This window comes from Eumetopias jubatus, unplaced genomic scaffold (genome assembly GCF_037043125.1).
Source record: "Eumetopias jubatus isolate StellerSeaLion01/CBP00866 unplaced genomic scaffold, mEumJub1_p1.0 scaffold_15, whole genome shotgun sequence".
Taxonomy (NCBI): Eukaryota; Metazoa; Chordata; class Mammalia; order Carnivora; family Otariidae; genus Eumetopias; species Eumetopias jubatus.
This window is the reverse complement of record NW_028274821.1, coordinates 16,612,849-16,630,629: the sequence shown is the minus strand read 5'-3', so window position 1 is coordinate 16,630,629 and position 17,781 is coordinate 16,612,849. Positions and strand designations below refer to the sequence as shown.

At 41.2% G+C, this 17,781-nt stretch overlaps 1 protein-coding gene across 1 annotated transcript in view; it reads right to left on the bottom strand.

Moving 5' to 3' along the window:
- RORB (RAR related orphan receptor B) overlaps positions 1-17,781 on the bottom strand; it is a 106,936-nt gene that overhangs the window by 28,367 nt on the left and 60,788 nt on the right. Inside the window, exon 6 of the mRNA XM_088018801.1 lies at positions 11,325-11,726. Within this exon, the coding sequence (XP_087874927.1) occupies positions 11,325-11,726 (402 nt within the window). The remainder of the gene's footprint in view (positions 1-11,324; positions 11,727-17,781) is intronic.

The window sequence follows — 17,781 nt, the reverse complement described above, 5'->3', positions numbered from 1 at the left end:
CTAGAAATCTTTAAAATAATTGATACAGGGATACGTTTATGGCACAGATTGTGGCTAACAGACTGTACTTTTCTCCAAACTCACTAAGTTGTATATTTAAAGGATATGTATAGCTTTTTGTACGCCAATCATATCCCAACAAAGAGGCTTAGAAAATAACTGATATAAAGCAAATATACTTGATCATTTATGATGGGGAAAAAAACCCCCAAAATATTGTTAAAATTGTCACACTTCCCTGGAACTCTTAGGGGTAATCTTAAATCCACTTACCATGTGGGCAATAAGAGAAAAATTAAATTTTCGAAGGGAAAGCTAGAATAAAATTGATGGTAATTCTCAACAGTGTGTGCAAAAATTATAGAACCCTGGGGCTGGAACTAACCTCCTTCTTCCATTTCCAAATGGACTGTATCTAAATAATTTCAGAAGTGAACTGGCTCCCTCTTCTCTGAGACTTAAAGGACTTCCACACCCCTCCCCCATCCTCATCAATCTTCATTGTCATCTGTTGAATAAATCTAAGAAGCCTTCCTTAAGGCATTTAGAGATGGTTGAAATGTATATGATAAAGTTCACAAAGGTAAATGGAGTTTTAAAGATCAGTCATATCACATAATGTAAAAATAGTATTTTGAAGTAACGCTTAAAGAAATACATGGAAAATAATTTTGCATAATACTGATCCACAGAGTAAAGCGAAGTTTGGAAACAAATCATCCAAATTACCTAATTCTTTGTAGAAAAAAAGGCTACGTGTGTATATTTTGGTGAGAAATAAGTATACTGACAAGGTGACAATTTCTTGTTTATAACTGTAATGCTATAAAATGAGGACCAGCTTGCAGCTTCTAAAATAGCAAGTGACCTTCTGCAGCTCTGATTTCAACCACTCAGCGGGTTTTTTCCACCAAAGGGGCTTATTTTAGCTCTCACTAGACATTTCAGCAAATGGTGCTCTCCAAAGGCTGCAGCATCTCTGACACGGATTACACAGGTGGTTTCATTAGAATCCCACATCCTGGGAGCGGGGAGAGTTGAGTATATCTTTAAAAACTGCTGCTTTCCATGCTATTACCAAGAGCACCCGTGGCCCAACTGTACCAAGGCGAGAGAAAGCTGAGACTCCACGCTATATATAGCACTCGAAGGGCCTTGCACCTGAACTTCCTAATTCTTTCTCCTCTCCCTCCTTTTTTTTTTTTTTTTTTCATAAGAAAGGATGGTTTCTTCTTGGTGAACTATACCCTCTATTCATTTTCCTCCACAAGGGATTTCTTTTAAACTTGGAAGTATTCTCCCTAAAATACTATTTAGTTCAGCCTCAATCAAAATGATTAATGAATTTTTAATTTATCACTTGCCTTAAGGATCTAGAGAACCACTCAATTCTCTGTTTCGTTTGTACTACGGGTGTGAAAGTGGAATTCTTAGGGGATTCACTTTGAATTAATGCCATGATATCTCTACGGACTTGCTCAAGGCAAGTTTTAAGTGCCTGCATTAGGTTTTCAGAGTATCAAGATTCCTCAGAATCCATGCTCTGAGGCACTAACTATAATATATTAGAACAACTGGTTGAAAGGTGAAACATTTAACCAAGTGCGCATTTTTGTCTTTTTGACCATAGACTAGTAGTTTTGTAAGTTTTCTGTCATTAAATGGAATAAGTGCACTGGTTAGGGTGTAATAGGTGACTGTCAGGGAGGACAGTGTCAATTTCAAGACCTTTCTGATTTTTCCAATCTCTATTTAGAGATTGTTATTTTTTAGGCATAAATAGAACTGTCCTGTTAGCATAAAAACCTCAATAACATTTAAGCTTAAAAGAGCCACCTATTAGTGATGCATAGCCTCAATAGGAAAGTCATACATTTTTAGCATTTGGTTTCTCAAATTCTTTTAAGAAGGAGTTGGGGAGCATAAATAGTCTATAACTCCTTTGTTGGCTCAGTTTCATGGTCTAACCACCCATTACTCCCTCACCAGTGAATTAAGATAGCTTCTGGTCTCCTTTTCATACAAATTCTATTGCTGATTATTATATCAAAAAATGATAGATGTTTACTTCATGTAGACATGAACCAAAATGTTCTTAGAATTCTTCAGAAAAATTATATTAACCAAATATGAGATTATGTAATTAACTATAAAAAAATGATGAAAATGTGATCAACATAGTTCAGTGAAATATGAACACAGAGAAAAACAATGAAAAAATTCTATTACTATTACTACAAGTAATAATAATATCTGGGCAAAGACTGAGTGAATGGATGGTTAATAAAAATGGTTACTATTTACAAATTTTAGGAAGCTCAGGTAAGGTACTTTATTTAAAAAAATTTTTTTTAAAGATTTTATTTATTTGAGAGAGAGTGCGAGAGATCACAGAGGGAGAGGGTAAGGGAAAAGCAGGCTCCCTACTGAGCAGGGAGCCCGATGCGGGACTCGATCCCAGGACCCTGGGATCATGACCTGAGCTGAAGGCAGTCGCTTAACCAACTGAGCCACCCAAATGCCCCAAAGAACACTTTAAATAGAAGGTAAGAAAGCACAATGTAAAGCAGAAAGAAAAACTGAAAGAATCTATATTAGCTTTTGTGTCTAAGCAGAGTATAAGCCACACAAAAAAGCATCACAAAGCAGCAAAACAGATTAACCATCTAAGAGGGTGCTTTCTTTCTTAATACTTTCATAATGGAAAGCCATTTGGGATCAAAAGTGTTTTGTTTTATTGTGATAGTGTATATGTCTAACTTTTGGGAAATTACAGTTCCCTTTCTTCAAACTAGTAAATAACACTGAGAAAGAATCTTTTATGAAAACATTACATTTCAAAGTTAACTTTCATAGTGAAAGACCTCCTTCACAGAACAATCAGGAAACATCAACTTACTTTGATGTCCTGGAACTAATGAGTTCGAAGGGAGCTATCTTGTAAGACAGAGGAAGCCAACATGGACCCCTTCAGATTTTTACTTTGCGCCCTTTGGGAAGTCACTTAACATCTTAAAGTCCTAGTGTTTTTGATTTTCTAACTACAGAAGGATTTGGTAGGAGAGACATCTTCCAAGGGCTGTGTGAAACATGGCTACTTGAGTCTGAGGGGCTCCATGAGAATGTCTCTTTGTTTTGACTCACGAGGGGGAGTCTTGCGGAGTTACAGAGCATAAGAGGACTGAAGAGTCTCAGATGGGACAAACAAGAGCAGTGCAACCAGAGTCCATTAAAATCTTTCCCTCCTCTCTTCAAAAGACTATGCCTCCATACAGTACTCGAAGGACAATGAGCGGGTCGCAAACGATGAAAACCTAATTATGAAAATTGCTCAGGGCCATCATCAGGATTGACTTTTACTATTTAGATTTTGTTGACCTTTGGATTGACCACAAATTTAAACTGAAGCAATCCCCCCTCTTCCTTTTGGAAATTTAGTCAATGCACTTCTGACCTTTAGAAAGAACTACTTCAGAGGAAATCTTGGGAGGTAACTTTTACATTTGCAAACATTTAATCTAAATTTTAAAAAGTTACTTGATTCCTTAAATAATACCTTTAGTCGACTAATGTTTTAAAATAAGTGTTTTCTAAGTAGTCTAGCTCTAAGTCGTCCTACAACAAGAGAGCATCTCCCCAATGGGCCTCAGAAACATGGCTCAAATTTAAATAGTACATTTTTTCTCCTTAGGGTTGAAAGTTTTTTGCCACAGGAAAGTTTAGAGCCTAAAATGAAATCAAAACAATAAAATAAGAATAAAACAAACAAGGAAAAAAGTCTTTCCAGCGAGGAACATTTCCCACAGGTCCCCCTACTCTCGCAAACCTCACAGGAGTAAATCCTAAGCCTGTTGACAGGGAGAGCCTCTCAGGTTGGTTGTGTCCTATGCCGGTAACACCAAAGTGCCTTCACTTCCGGTGACCTGGCCATCAAATGACATTTCTGTGTTCCATGACGGCCCTCGTGGTACTTTAGCCCTAACCAAGCTCTTCCCAAGATAGGTGTGTGGAAATGTGGCTAAAACAGTACATCTCCACCCCGCATCTGTGGAAAAGCAATTCAGGGCTCTTGCTCAGAGCCAGTGTCAAAGCTTGTAATGACCAGAAATGACGTTTGATCGTGGGGACTGTTTCAGAGGCTATCTCGTAAGCATAAACATTTCCCCCCCTTGACAAGTTGTCGGCAGAACCTCTTGAAATCTCCCTTCCTCTTCCTTACTGCAGAATATTTCATATCTACCATGGCTTTTGAAATTCAGCGTATAAAGTGGAATTGGTTTTCTGACAGCTTCTCAGGAGCATCTTCCTTCCTTCCTTCCTTCCCTCCCCCCTCCCTCCCTTCCTTCCTTGTTGGTGGATTTTACAGTTTTCTTATGAAGTTCTAATTCTGAGTCCAAAATTAATCCTGAACTAGTATCTCTAGGAAAAGTCCACTGAGGAAGATCAGTTTTGTGCAATTTCAACTCAAAAGAGAAAATGTGAGTTAGAATGTTTACCTAATGGAGTGAATGCTAGCACATTAGGAAAGCTGTATTAATAGAGGTAAAGCACACAGTGACTGATATGCATACATGTACAAGCACTTGAACTGAGCATATATCTTTGTATCGCTTATAATGTAAACCATCTTTCTATTTGTTTGGAGCCTTGCTGGTCACAAAGTGCTTTTGTATACATTATGCCAGTAAGTGCACAGAGCTTGGTACTAGAGTGGCTACAACATATCACTAGGTGATTTTAGATCATCTTCGTGAGGTTATGAAAGGATATCTAGAAAGATACAGATTTGAACGACCCTAGCAAAGAACTATAGTTCTTTGTCCCAGGACACTCTAGAATAGTGCACAGCCATGGACTAGTTAAGACAAGAGTGTGGCCATGGTAGAGATCGCAGAAATGTGACCACTGGAGCTGATTAGCCCAGTCCCCATATTTGGGAAATTTCTCTTGAGATAGAAAACAGGATTCTAGAAATAGCAGCCTCTTCTGTAGGTGGCAAAGAACAAGGGGGCGTGAAAATTTCAGAGGAGTCAAGTAAGACCCTCTCCAGTGCCCAAGGTAACCTGGTAGGTCTGGGGCTAAGGCTAAGGCCCCTTAGCAGTCAAGAACATATCTTCATTTTACAGCCTCCTCTTTTCCCACAAGAGAGGCTCAGGGAGGTAGTCAGGATGGAGCAGGCCAGTGAGGACAGGCGGATTTACCCTGAAGAGGTTTCTGTACAGTATCCCATCCTTCACATTGGATGAACATGAACTCGGGGTATTTGGAGATTGCTTGCCACCCTCTTCTTGAGCTGTCTCTGGTGATCTTTGACGCTCATTTTAATCTGGTTTCTTGTTTTTGTCTTGTTTTGTTTTCAGGAGGGTGGATGGAGGGAAGAGGCTGGTGCACAGTTCCGGTTTGACTGTGGTTATTAACTTTATCACTGACAGGGTCACCCCACCCCGTGGGTCCGCCCCGCTGTGAGGGAGGCGTGGGTGGCTACAGCCGCAGGCAAGGGACTTGAGCATCTTGCAGAACAGCCTAGTTACCTGTAAGTCCCTCCTCTCTACCACCCTATCCTTGTCTTTGGGAAGTGGCTATAACAGAGGGAATATTTGTACAGAGGGCTAAACCTCCCGCCAGCAGGTGGGAGAGTCATAATCCTCCAACGTCCTTTAACCCAACCCACCTTATTTCTCTGACAAAGACGCTGAACCTCAGAAAGCCGAACTAATTTTGAACAAGTTCACATGGCTAGTATGTGGAATAAGGATTTTCAATTTCAATATATGGTCCCTAAACTGCCTGCAAAGGGCCTGTGGTTGGCAGGGGTGGGGGGAGCAAGAGGTACTGGAAGACAGTGGACGTTCCCAAGATGTCTACCTTCAAAGCAAGGAACGGGGAATGAAAGACACCGGGCTTTCCTTTCCCCATGCTGCTTGAATGATTTTTCTCACGAATTTGGTCTACTTTTATTTATTTCAATGACTTACTAGACAGTTGCTCCCGAATCACATGCCCAGTTGTGTTTGCTACCAGTGCCACTGCGGACAAAGGAAATACATAGCTAGAATTGAATTCTATTCTCTGCACCATTTCTGAATGAGTCGTTAATTATGCATAGAGAAATGTATATTTGTTAACTATACGTGTGGATATGCACAGATAGAGTTAAGCAGTTATAAAAGATTTATGTGTAGAAGCATAAGCCCTTAAAGGTGCCACCGTAAGACCATAGCACCTGCCTGAGGTTCTTAATAAGTAACAATTGAAACACCAATGTCGATAGAATTCTCCCAAATAAAGCACGCTAGTGAGATCTTCTATGTTTCTATGTAGACTTGATAGAATTCAATAGTAGTATAAAAGGGACTAGGTCACTTTCATACCAATCTCTGTGTAATCTCCTCTAGTAACACTCAGCCTCTGGAATAGGTAATTAAAAAAAAAAGGTTTATGTCTAGTTTTTATGCCAGGCTCCATAAATAGAGGACACAAGAAACAGGAAATTAAATCTATATTTAAGATTATATAGGAGAGACCAAGGAATTCACATTTCTTTGTCTTTGGAGAGAAAATTGCTAAAAGCAACAACAAATTCAGGCGATGTGTGTAAAAGGTAATTTATCCACTTAGCCTCACAGGTAATTTGATGGATGTCCCCCCCCCCCCCCACCGTTTTTAAAAGCATATTGTTTGGCTATTTGAACTGTCTTGTTTAGTACCTCGCAGATATGCTGTCAATCATCTTTGAGCTTAAATGAGCTTTCATTAAGAGGACTGGTCCTATAGAATCCCCCAACCCATCTAAGAGCTACAGTGGGGAGCACATACAGGAGCCTCCCCTTCCTTCTTTGCTTGCTCACTCGCTGGGTATCTGTTAGCCCGTGTCCTCTCCCTGCCACCCACAACTGCAAAATTTCATCCCCGAAGATATAACACAGCCTCACGCCAGCTTGAAATAAAGTTCCAGCTAAGCCCAGTTAATACTCCTGCCTAAATATTAATTTGCATCTTACTTTCATCCTTGTCTTATTTCATGGCTTTTTATCCTACGGGATTTTGAGAAACCCAAGGATATAATTCTTGAAATGTTTCATATTTTTGTTTACCCGCATTTTGTTTTCTATTTCCAAGACCATGAGAATAAACCATTCCTGTTAAGAGATATGGCTCAGAGTAAGCAATACCCCCCATCTCCCTCACCTCCAGGAGGGTCTGTGGTACCACCACATCCAAGACTTACAATATATGACACACTGAATTGCAATCGTTTGTTCTCATGTCTGGCTCTTAGCTGGTGAGGGCAGGAGCCGTGATCTGCTGGTCTTGAAGGCCTGGCACATTTCAAAAATATGTTTTCCAAAGAATGCCTGGTAGTCTAGGGTAGTAGAGTTATCTACATCAGAATTTAAGCTTTGTCACCTAACTCTGTGTTCTAGAGAAATCTCTTAATTTCTTCATCTGCAAAATGGGATGATTTCTTCCCTATCCACCTCTGAGGCTCAAAATGGCTAACATGCATTTTCTATACTTCTCTCCATACTCCATACTCCAAACTAAGAAGTTTGTAGTTTCTTTGGTATATTTTTAGAAAGATAAGCTTGGATTTTCTGGGGAATATTCCTGACTTTCCTGACATTCCTTCAACTCGCTTTTTTGGGACGAGCCTACTGTTGCTTATACAGTTGTTTCATGGTTCTTACACATGTGGTTTGATTAAATTAATTCCAAGCTATAAGACCATATTCTACATGGACTATTCCCAAAACTGGTTTTAAAAAACAGCTGCTTTTATGACAAACTCAATATCAGAATAATGTCCTGCTTGTACACAGTTCATTATTCCTTCAGAAACCAGGGGAAGAAGACCAGGGCTTCTAATAGCCAAGAATGATGTTCAAAAATTCTTTAGTGTCCTATCGCCTTCAATTCACCCAGTGAGAATGTGGCTAAAACCAGATTTTCTATTTTGTCTGCACAGAGTTCTTTCTGGGACAGCTTGCCACCAGCCAGATTAGTATAGATGCTCATTAATCAAGGCAGGTCAAAATGTCAGCGTTCTCACTCTGGGCGCTCTTTGTACCACCTAGAAGGATGGCAGACAGGCAGCAAACACTAAGCAGGTTTGTTGTGCGAATGCCAATTAACTTGCGAGGGGCTCCCTTTGTTTGGTGGGAGGACATACAGCACAATGGTCCAAAGAATGGCTTCTGATGTTACGCAGACCTGAGCTCACATGCTGCTTTTGCTTTTTTACAGGTTTTGTAACTTTGGAGCCTTTTCTTTTTTCATCTGTAAAATGGACATACGCCTACCTCCGTGATAGGCACAATACAACTGTGATGAGAATTAAACGGAGGATCTTGCTCAGCACAGTGCAGGTGCTCAAGAAAAGGTAATTATATTACTTGTAACAACCACTAGTGTTATTAATTATAATGATAGGAATCACATTGTAATACCAATTACATTAATAATAATAATACAGCTTATGCTTGCTAGGTGCCCTCCGAAGAACTTGTGAACATTAACTCATTTCATCAACACCCTCTGTGGGACTATTGCTCCAGGTTTACAACAGACCCAAAGAGATTAGGGAAACTGCCCTCGGGAAAGGGCAGGTTTTGAACTCAGGCAATTCAGCTTTACAACCAGAGTTCTTCACCACCATCCCATACCACTGATGCTTTTTGCCCAACGGTACCGCTGCGGACGTGGTGTTTTAGTGACATGAGCGACAGTTTTTTGGATGGTGCAAGAAAGAACAGTGTGCCGCAATTCTGTGGCTTGTCATAGGTTATCTGCCTTTGATACCCACGGCAGTTTGTGTCCACTAGATGGCACTGTTGTTCAAACGAAATGTGAACCAAGTCACTACTTAGGTTTGGGAGCCTGCTAAACATGGGAATAGCAGCCCGGCAAGCCAGTTGCATCCCTCAAAGTCCGATGGAAGAAACCCCCAAAACTTCATAGCATAGCTAGAGATTCCTAAAGACTAATGGTATGGAGAAATAGGAAAAATATATGCTAGTTTTTTCTGGGTGTTGATGTCTGTAGAAACTCTGGATGAGTTTTGAAATCATCTAGTCCAAATGCATCAGTTCATAAATAAATAGACTGAGGGCCAGAGAGGAAAAGCTACTGGGAGATGCGCACCCAGACCTGATGGCTTTGGCTGTAGTTCTCTCTCCCTAATACTTCTAACTGATTCTAAATCACAAAGAAATTGCGGTTTCTGAATTCTTAGAAGCCTTTCCTTTGGGGTATGGGGCAGAAGACTGCCCAAAGATTATGAGTTTCTGCCTCATTATGTTTTATACATATATTCAAAATCAAGACCAGACTCAGATACTTAGATATGAAGGAGGATAAAAGCAAAAAATGGTGCCTATTTCTTTTTCTTTTTAATATGTCTCATTGGAAAGACTAAGTGACTCCACTTTATTTATTAAAAAAATTTTTTTTTAAGAGAGGGAGAAAGGGGGAGGGGCAGAGGGTAAGGGAGAGAGAGAATCTTAACCAGGCTTCATGCCCAGTGTGGAGCCCGATGTGGGGCTCAATCTCACAACCCCAAGATCATGACCTGAGCCAAAATCAAGAGTTAGATGCTTAACTGACTGAACCCCCCCAGGCACCTGGAGCGACTCCACTTTAAAAGACTGACCCAGTTGGTTGACAGTGCAGTTTGTGGATATTAAACCCAGAGCAGGTAGCAGAATAATGGATAAGCAAAAGGACTGGAATCAGACTGCCTGGATGGAACCAAAGGACCCAGGAAAGGCCATGAGACACCCCTAAGCCTCTATTTCCACATCTGTAAAATGGGAATCATATTTTTACTTATAAGACGTTTGTGAAAATTAAATGCGTGTGAAGTGCCTATGACATAGTTAAAAAACCAAGGTTAAGGGTAGCAATAAATATGAGTATTTGTCATGATAGCTGATGCTTAGTTTTCTATATCTCTCAGCTGTGAATGTCATTGCAGGTGCTTTGTCAACAACTTCTTTACTCACTGTCACATGCTAAATTGCTAAAAAAGAGACATAATGTTTCAGGTTTTATAACTGTATAACATCACATCTTCCTCAACCAGATGGTAGAAGTAGCCAAGATACATATGGCATGTACTTCATTATGTGTTCACATCAACTTTATTTAAAACACTCGTAGGCTTTGGGCTCCTACTCATAGTTTAGACAGAGAAGGTGACTGGCATGCAAATAATAACCATTGAACACTTGCTGAGTATCAAACATTGCTCTGTTTTGCAAGTATGAACTCATTTAATTCTTACTACGACTGTGTGATCTAGGAACTAATACTTTTCCTTTTTTAAAGATGAGCAAACTGGGATCCAGGAACTTGGGTTCCAGCTTAAATAATAAGCCAGAGTTAGCATCTGAACTCAGGTGGCCTGGTTCTTAGTGACCCTGGTTCTGCCACCTCTCAGGGCAGGACATGAGGAGGAGGCTTCTCCAAGGTTCCTGAGGCCTAGATCACTTCCCTCCCACCCCCCCATACCAAGTAACACAATGAAGCCTGATAGAGCCACTCTTCATGTAGCTCTTCTAGGCTACTGTTAACAGGCAACTTCATGACCCAGGAGGCTCATGGATTAAACTTACATCAATATTTTTAGGGCAGTTAGTTAATGAGATCAACTGGTTAAACATTTAATAGACTCCTGAGCTTAGCAGGGTAAAATAAAGCTGCAATATTCAGTGTAACTTATTGGTTGCTCATATGTTCTGTAACATTCCAGACTACCCTCTTTTCACTGCCAGGAATTTAGACTCGATTCCCAGGTAGAATTCTTGAATTCAGATTTACAAGAGACATAGCGGTCTTCTGGTCTACCCCTCTGCCTTTAAAAAGAAGGAAACTGAGGTACCATTTGCTTCTGGCGAGTCCCAAGTTATCTTAGAGGAAGATCTGGAGCCCTGTTCATTCAGGTATTACATACTACTTCTACATCCCTTAGCTATTTTATTTTGAATGGTATCACTCTGAATACTTGCTGAAATTCTCCTGTTTATACCAATAACGGTTTTCCTTCAGTGATGAACCCAAATTCAACAGAGAGCATCTGTTCTTTACAGATAGCATCTTCCTGTTGATCATTTCTTCTTTCTTCCTTCACTTGACATCAACTTTTATGGGGCAGGGGACCAATGACATTTATCACAAAAAACTTTTAAATCAAATAGTGTTTTTCGCTAGAAGCCAGGCACGCAAGCCATCGAACCTAGACCTATGAGCACGACCATAATACACAGGACCAAGGCGACTTCAAAGCAGAATTACCAAAAAGGAGCTGGGAGGCGACTCCCACTTACCGATTTCAGTCATCGTTATCCCCGGCGCTAGCTGCCCGTTGTTGAAAGAGCTATAGGTAAACAAGTTGGGTACGGACGTGAGGTCATAGATGGGTTCTTGCTTTATCTGTTTGATTCCAGTCATGTCAAGTCCTGACTGATCCGGGGACGGCTGGCCGGAATCCACGCTGTAATACCCCTCGGACTTGGGCAGGTCGATGACGTGTCCGTTGGCGTAAGTGCCCCCGGCCTCGCTGTTCAGGCTGCTGAGGCCGTTGCTGATGCTGCCGCCGTACACCCTGGCCAGTGCTTCGGCCTCCCCGCTCTGCTGCTGCCGCTGCTCCTGCAGCCGTTGCTGGTGCTTCTGCACCTCAGCATACAGGCTGTCCCTCTGCTTCTTGGACATCCTGCCGAACTTCACAGCTGGGTGGGAGGGCGGAGAGAAAAGCAGGAGAGAACGCTTGGGGTTATCATTTCGGCAAGCCCAAGGCTCAACATCAGATGCACAGAATCCTAGCACCCATAAGCCCAAGAGCGCGTTCATCTGCAGCCCGTATCTGGCGAAAGGTTAGACTCAGGAGGGTCTGTACTGGTTTATGTGCATAGTGAGAAATAACTCTAAGCTACCAAGGATTGTCAAAACTTATGTATTTCTTATTGCCATGAAGTTAGAAGGCATAATCCTGTTTTTTTTTTTTTTTAAGATTTTATTTATTTATTTGACAGAGACACAGTGAGAGAGGGAACACAAGCAGGGGGAGTGGGAGAGGGAGAGAGAGAAGCAGGCTTCCCGCCGAGCAGGGATCCCGATGCGGGGCTTGATCCCGGGACCGTGGGATCATGACCTGAGCCGAAGGCAGACACTTAACGACTGAGTCACCCAGGTGCCCCAATCCTGGTTCTTTCTTATGTGTGGGGAAAAAAATCCACAAACCAAAAACTACCTAATAATGCCTGCTATTAAAATGTCAACAAAAACAGGGGCGCCTGGGTGGCTCAGTCGTTAAGCGTCTGCCTTCGGCTCAGGTCATGATCCCACGTTCCCGGGATCGAGCCCCGCATCGTGCTCCCTGCTCCGCGGGAAGCCTGCTTCTCCCTCTCCCACTCCCCCTGCTTGTGTTCCTGCTCTCCCTGTCTCTCTCTGTGTCAAATAAATAAAATGTCAACGAAAACAATGAATTGTGGATCACCACATCAAAAACTAACGATGTATTGCATGGTGATTAACATAATAAAATAAAATTTAAAAAAAATTAAAATGTCAACCAACATTCATTCTTAGCTTCCCCAGCTAAGCACTAGGGTTACTAGATTGTTGGATCAGGCCCTATTATTTCACATTTTCTTTTTTTTTTTTTTTTAAGATTTTATTTATTTGTCAGAGAGCGAGCGAGCGAGCGTGCAGGGAGAGCGGCAGGCAGAGGGAGAAGTAGGCTCCCGCTGAGCAGGGAGCCCGATGCGGGACTCGATCCTGGGCCCCGGGGACCATGACCTGTGCTGAAGGCAGATGCTTAACTGACTGAGCCACCCAGGCGCCCCGTATTTCACATTTTCTAAATAGCATATTGGGTAAGACCAAGGATGTGGTGCAGGGTGATAAACACAATTTTAAGTAAGCATTTGTCTTCAGTTCGCTTCTGGGACCAAACTCGAAGAGTCTTTGGAAAATAGCAGTTATGCCCATCCAGCGCTTGGCAAGTGAGCCCACTGTTACCCCTTACCCCTCCTTGCTTGTTCTACCAGCCCCAAGTTCTATACTGCCCATCTCGTCTGGAAAAATCCCTAGCCATTCTAAGGAAAAAGGAGGAAGAGGCTCTGTAAGTGGTCACAGGGTAATCTGATGGTGCTTTGGTCTGAATTCATTGTTTCTTAACTAGGAGAGCTTAACCTCCTGAACTGCTATGGATATCGACATTTTTCCTCCCCACAAGCTTTTTTAGTTTTCCTAAACTCCCAGTTTAGGCTGTGACTATTTTAAGCCAAGGGGCCATCTTGTCTGAATCATCAAACACTCCGTCGTTCAGCTCACGTTTAATGGTGGGCACTGTGACAAACATGGAGGTTCCTCTCTGAGTTTCCATTTTCTTTTCATTCCTGACAATGTTCCCATCACCTTTTTTTTAAGAAAAGATTTTATTTATTAATTTATTTTAGAGAGAGAGAGTGAAGTGAGCAGGGAGAGGAGCAGAGAGAGGGGGACAAGAGTGGAGCCCACTCTGGGCTTGATCTCACCACCCTGAGATCATGACCTGAGCAGAAACCAAGAGTTGAATGTTTAATGGACCGAGCCACCCAGGCGCCCCCCTCCCCCATCACCTTTTGGTATTGGGAGCCCAGGGAATGCAGAAAGAAGAAAGTGGAGGTAGAAGCAGGTCCAATTCCTGGATTCAGTCACTAGCGTTGGTGAGCATGATTTCTGAGAAAAACTAAATGAGGAAGTGCTTGAGCTCTCCAGCACAGAGAGTCCCCAGAAGAGATTGCCTACTGTGAAAGAGCTACCATTTCACAACACCCCCGTCCCCTGCCAGGTTCCATCAATGTTCATTTTCTCCTTCTGCTGGTTACAGAGCTACCAAATTCTATCTAAGCATCGGCTGTTCAGAATGGAGACCACATTTCCCAGCCTCCCTCACTGGCAGGTGCAGCTATGTGACTAAGTTCTGGGTGGCAGGAAGTAAATGAAGTGCCACTTATACTTCTGAGCGTGGGGACATGCTGTCTTCCTCCTTCCTGCCTGCTGGAAGGTTGTGGCTATGAAGGCTGGATTTAGAGCAGCCCAAACTTCCTGTTTCTCCTTAATCCTCCTTTAAAGACTAAGTTCCGGCGCTGCCTAAACAGAAAAACAAAGGGGTGATTATATAGTAAGTTTTCTGACTGAAGACAAATCATATGTTTAATTCACACCAAACTCCCCTTTCCACCTCAACTGTCATTTTTAGAGAGTCTGGAATCATTTAGATCATTAACTTTGTTGGTAGAGAAATGGTCTTTGTTAGGTTCTGTTTCTCAGACACACATTTATGTGCTATGATATTTCCAGTTTGTCCATGGACCAAATTCTGAAGAAAATTTTAGGGAAGGCATTCTTTGTACCTTTATATTATATCTTTATAAATAACATATATAACATTATAACAATTTTATAAATAAATTTATAAATAAGTAAATTTATGTTTTATATACATATAAATTCCTTTGGGAAAAAACTTTTTGTATAAGAAAAAATAAACCATGATAACTTTTGGTTCAGAAAGAACATTTTCCCCCCGAGAAATTAACTGACACCCTTTTTTATTTGCTAACCTGTTCTTTGCATTCATGTAGGTTCAGAACAGCCATTTACTACAGAGCTATGCAGGTGGATATAAAATTTCTATCTATTGTAGATTAAAATTTTATTTTGGCTGGAGTAGATCTACTTTTTCTTTTTTTTTAATTTGAGAGAGAGAGAGGGAGGGAGTGAGGGAGGGTGACAGAGAGCGAGCGAGCCTGAGCAGGGTGGAGAGGTGGAGGGAGAGGGAGAAGCAGGCTTCCCCCTGGGCAGGGAGCCCCATGTGGGGCTTGATCCCAGGACCCCAAGATCCTGACCTGAGCCCCAAGTAGATGCTTAACCAAGGGAGTCGCCCAGGCACCCCATGGAGTAGATCTGCTTTCTGAGTTACTTTAGTAGGATAGTTTTGCGTTTGTTTAAAATCTATAAAGAAAAAAAAAACTGGGGAGAAACTCCTCTCTCAGGAAGACATAAATGCAATGTCTCTTTTTAAAACCCTTTCCATTTAAACCTTGCTTCCGATTTCTATACACTCTATATTTAGGTGAAATATACATTGCCGTGGATTGACTGCATTGATGACCCTGATTCCTCTTACCCATCCCCCTACCAAATACGCACCGTAGGCCCCCTGGCCCCACCCTTGTCTCAGGGTCATGTGACCTGCTTGGGGCCAATGGGAGAAGATAGACATGTGACACAAAGAGAGGCTTCAGAGGTGCTTGTGTGATCGAATATCTCACCAGGAAAAGGACGTGCCTCAACTAGCTTGCTAGAGGATAAGGTTTGTGAAGCCCAGCCCCAGCCACCTTGATCTTTCCAGACAAGGCTATCCACCTTCAGTGGAGGCACAGACTGACCTATAGCTGGCAGCAGATGAATAAGTGAACCCAGTTAAGACCCTACATTAAATAATTTTAGGTCCAGAAATCTGCTCTTAACCATAGATCTCATAATCAAAGCAAACGATGTCAAGTAAGTATGCTGTCAAGATCTCTGCCCTGGTAAACTTCTGAAAACTCAATGGTAAATAGTTATGCCCTTTCCAAGGTACTGACTTACCAGGTCACTGAACTGAAATATTTTCAGAGACAACTTAAAGCTCTCCTACATTTTGGAATTATCCGGCTTCATCCTAAATCAAGAACGTTGCTGACAATTACTATAATACTATTTTAGAATAAATTTTCCATTCATTTCAGAAACTTCGGTGAGCCAGTGTTTCAGTTTTGTGCCCCTTCCTGTAACAAAAGTAGTGATATATTTGGGGAAAAGGATTCCAGTACATGGAACAAATAAATCTACTGAAAACTCTCCTTAAAAGGCTAAGTTCTGGTGCCCTCCTGACATATATATACGTATAATTCCTTGTCACCATTTGTAAAAACATTTGTTGTACTCATAGGCCTATTTCTAACAAAGGCCGTATTACTATTATATTTTCAAGTATTAGCATTCTTCTTACCACTACTCATTAATCAGAATGGCACATATTTTAAGTGTTTGCCCCTCTCAAACTTGAATTATTCTGTTGATGATTTTCACTTGAGTATAGAGGCAGCCACTTGTTAAACTGCTAGCTCTCAAACTTGCATGATTCTGTATACATCACAAGTGCTTTATAAATATTCAGTGATGATGGTATTTGCTTACGATATGCTCTTATCACTCATCTTGATCCCACACTAGCAAGGAACAATTTTATGCAAAATATTGGGAATCTTTTCATATTTTCTTGGATTGTGAGGTTCTAAATGGAACAGAAGTTTTTTGGAGCAATTATAAAACAAAGTCAGATTCTTTGAAGATTTCTACTTACCAACACGTGACATCTAGATATGGGTTTTTGACTTCAAGAGAACCCAATTGTAGAACTATCATAGTTTTTTTTTTAAAGATTTTATTTATTTATTTGAGAGAGAGAGAATGAGAGAGAGCACGAGAGGGAAGAGGGTCAGAGGGAGAAGCAGATTCCCCGCTGAGCAGGGAGCCCGATGCGGGACTCGATCCCGGGACTCCAGGATCATGACCTGAGCTGAAGGCAGTCGCTTAACCAACTGAGCCACCCAGGCGCCCGATCATAGTCATTTTGGAAATTATTTTATCTTACAATCTTTTGGTTGTAAAGTTCTCTATGCTTACATCTTGCTGCTTACCAAGGAAACCGGTCTTAATTTAACTCTTTTCAATTTCAAGGATGTGCCTTTTTTTATAGTGCTCTAAGCTTGTAGAAAAGATCAGATTCAACCTACCCAACCCTATTCATAATTTAAAAATATTCTCTCTCATCCCTCTCCTTTCCCAGCAGAACTTCCTGTGATGCTCGAATGTGCTCTATGCTTTCCAAGATGGTAGCCTTAAGTCACATGTGTTTATTGAGCACTTGAAATACAGCTAATGTGAGTGAATAGGTGAATTTTAAATGTAATTAAAAATTAAATTTTATCTAATTTAAATTTAAACTTAAATTTAAATAGTGACATGTGGATACCATTCTGGATATTGGACAATGCCATTCTGGAGAAGTAGAAGCCTCATCTGTTAAAACTGTCCTTGTAGGGCAGCTACTGTTTTTTTCACAGATGCACGTCATATAGGAGGGCACACACTCAATTATTGCAGGGTGAGTACCATGCTTTCTCTTTGGGGCCCCAAATCTTCCTACTGACACCAAGCATTTTTTTTTCTGGGTTTTGTTTGTTTGTAGTAGTTGGAAACAGTTTATCCTGAAGAATGCTGCAACTAACGTTTGTGAAGGGTCCATTAAAAAGAAAAATAAGTAAGATGTGGAGAAGATTTGGTGGGCAAATTTGTTATTGCTGAGTTTTTTGTCTACTCATATATGGGCCTTGACTAATAAACCACTATAGAAGTGGAAATTCAGGAAATAATGAAAGTTCAGTGATTTTAACAGTTATATCAAGCTATCTGTCTACAAGTAGCCACGTTGCTTTGGCGACCAGGTTACATTCTTGGTGCCACATATAACTGACAGAAAGCAAATGCAAATAGCAAAATGAAGATGCCACTTTTTGTCTGGAGGAAGATGGGCAAGGTGTACGTGGAAAGAAGTTAGGTGTGAGGGCATCTTACCTTGGTTACTGGTGCTACCACTGAAGCACCTTGAAAATACTTGCCTAATCAGTAGAAGCTAAGTATAATAAATTAGTGGCAGGGAAAGTACCACCTCTCATTCTTGAGTCCTTA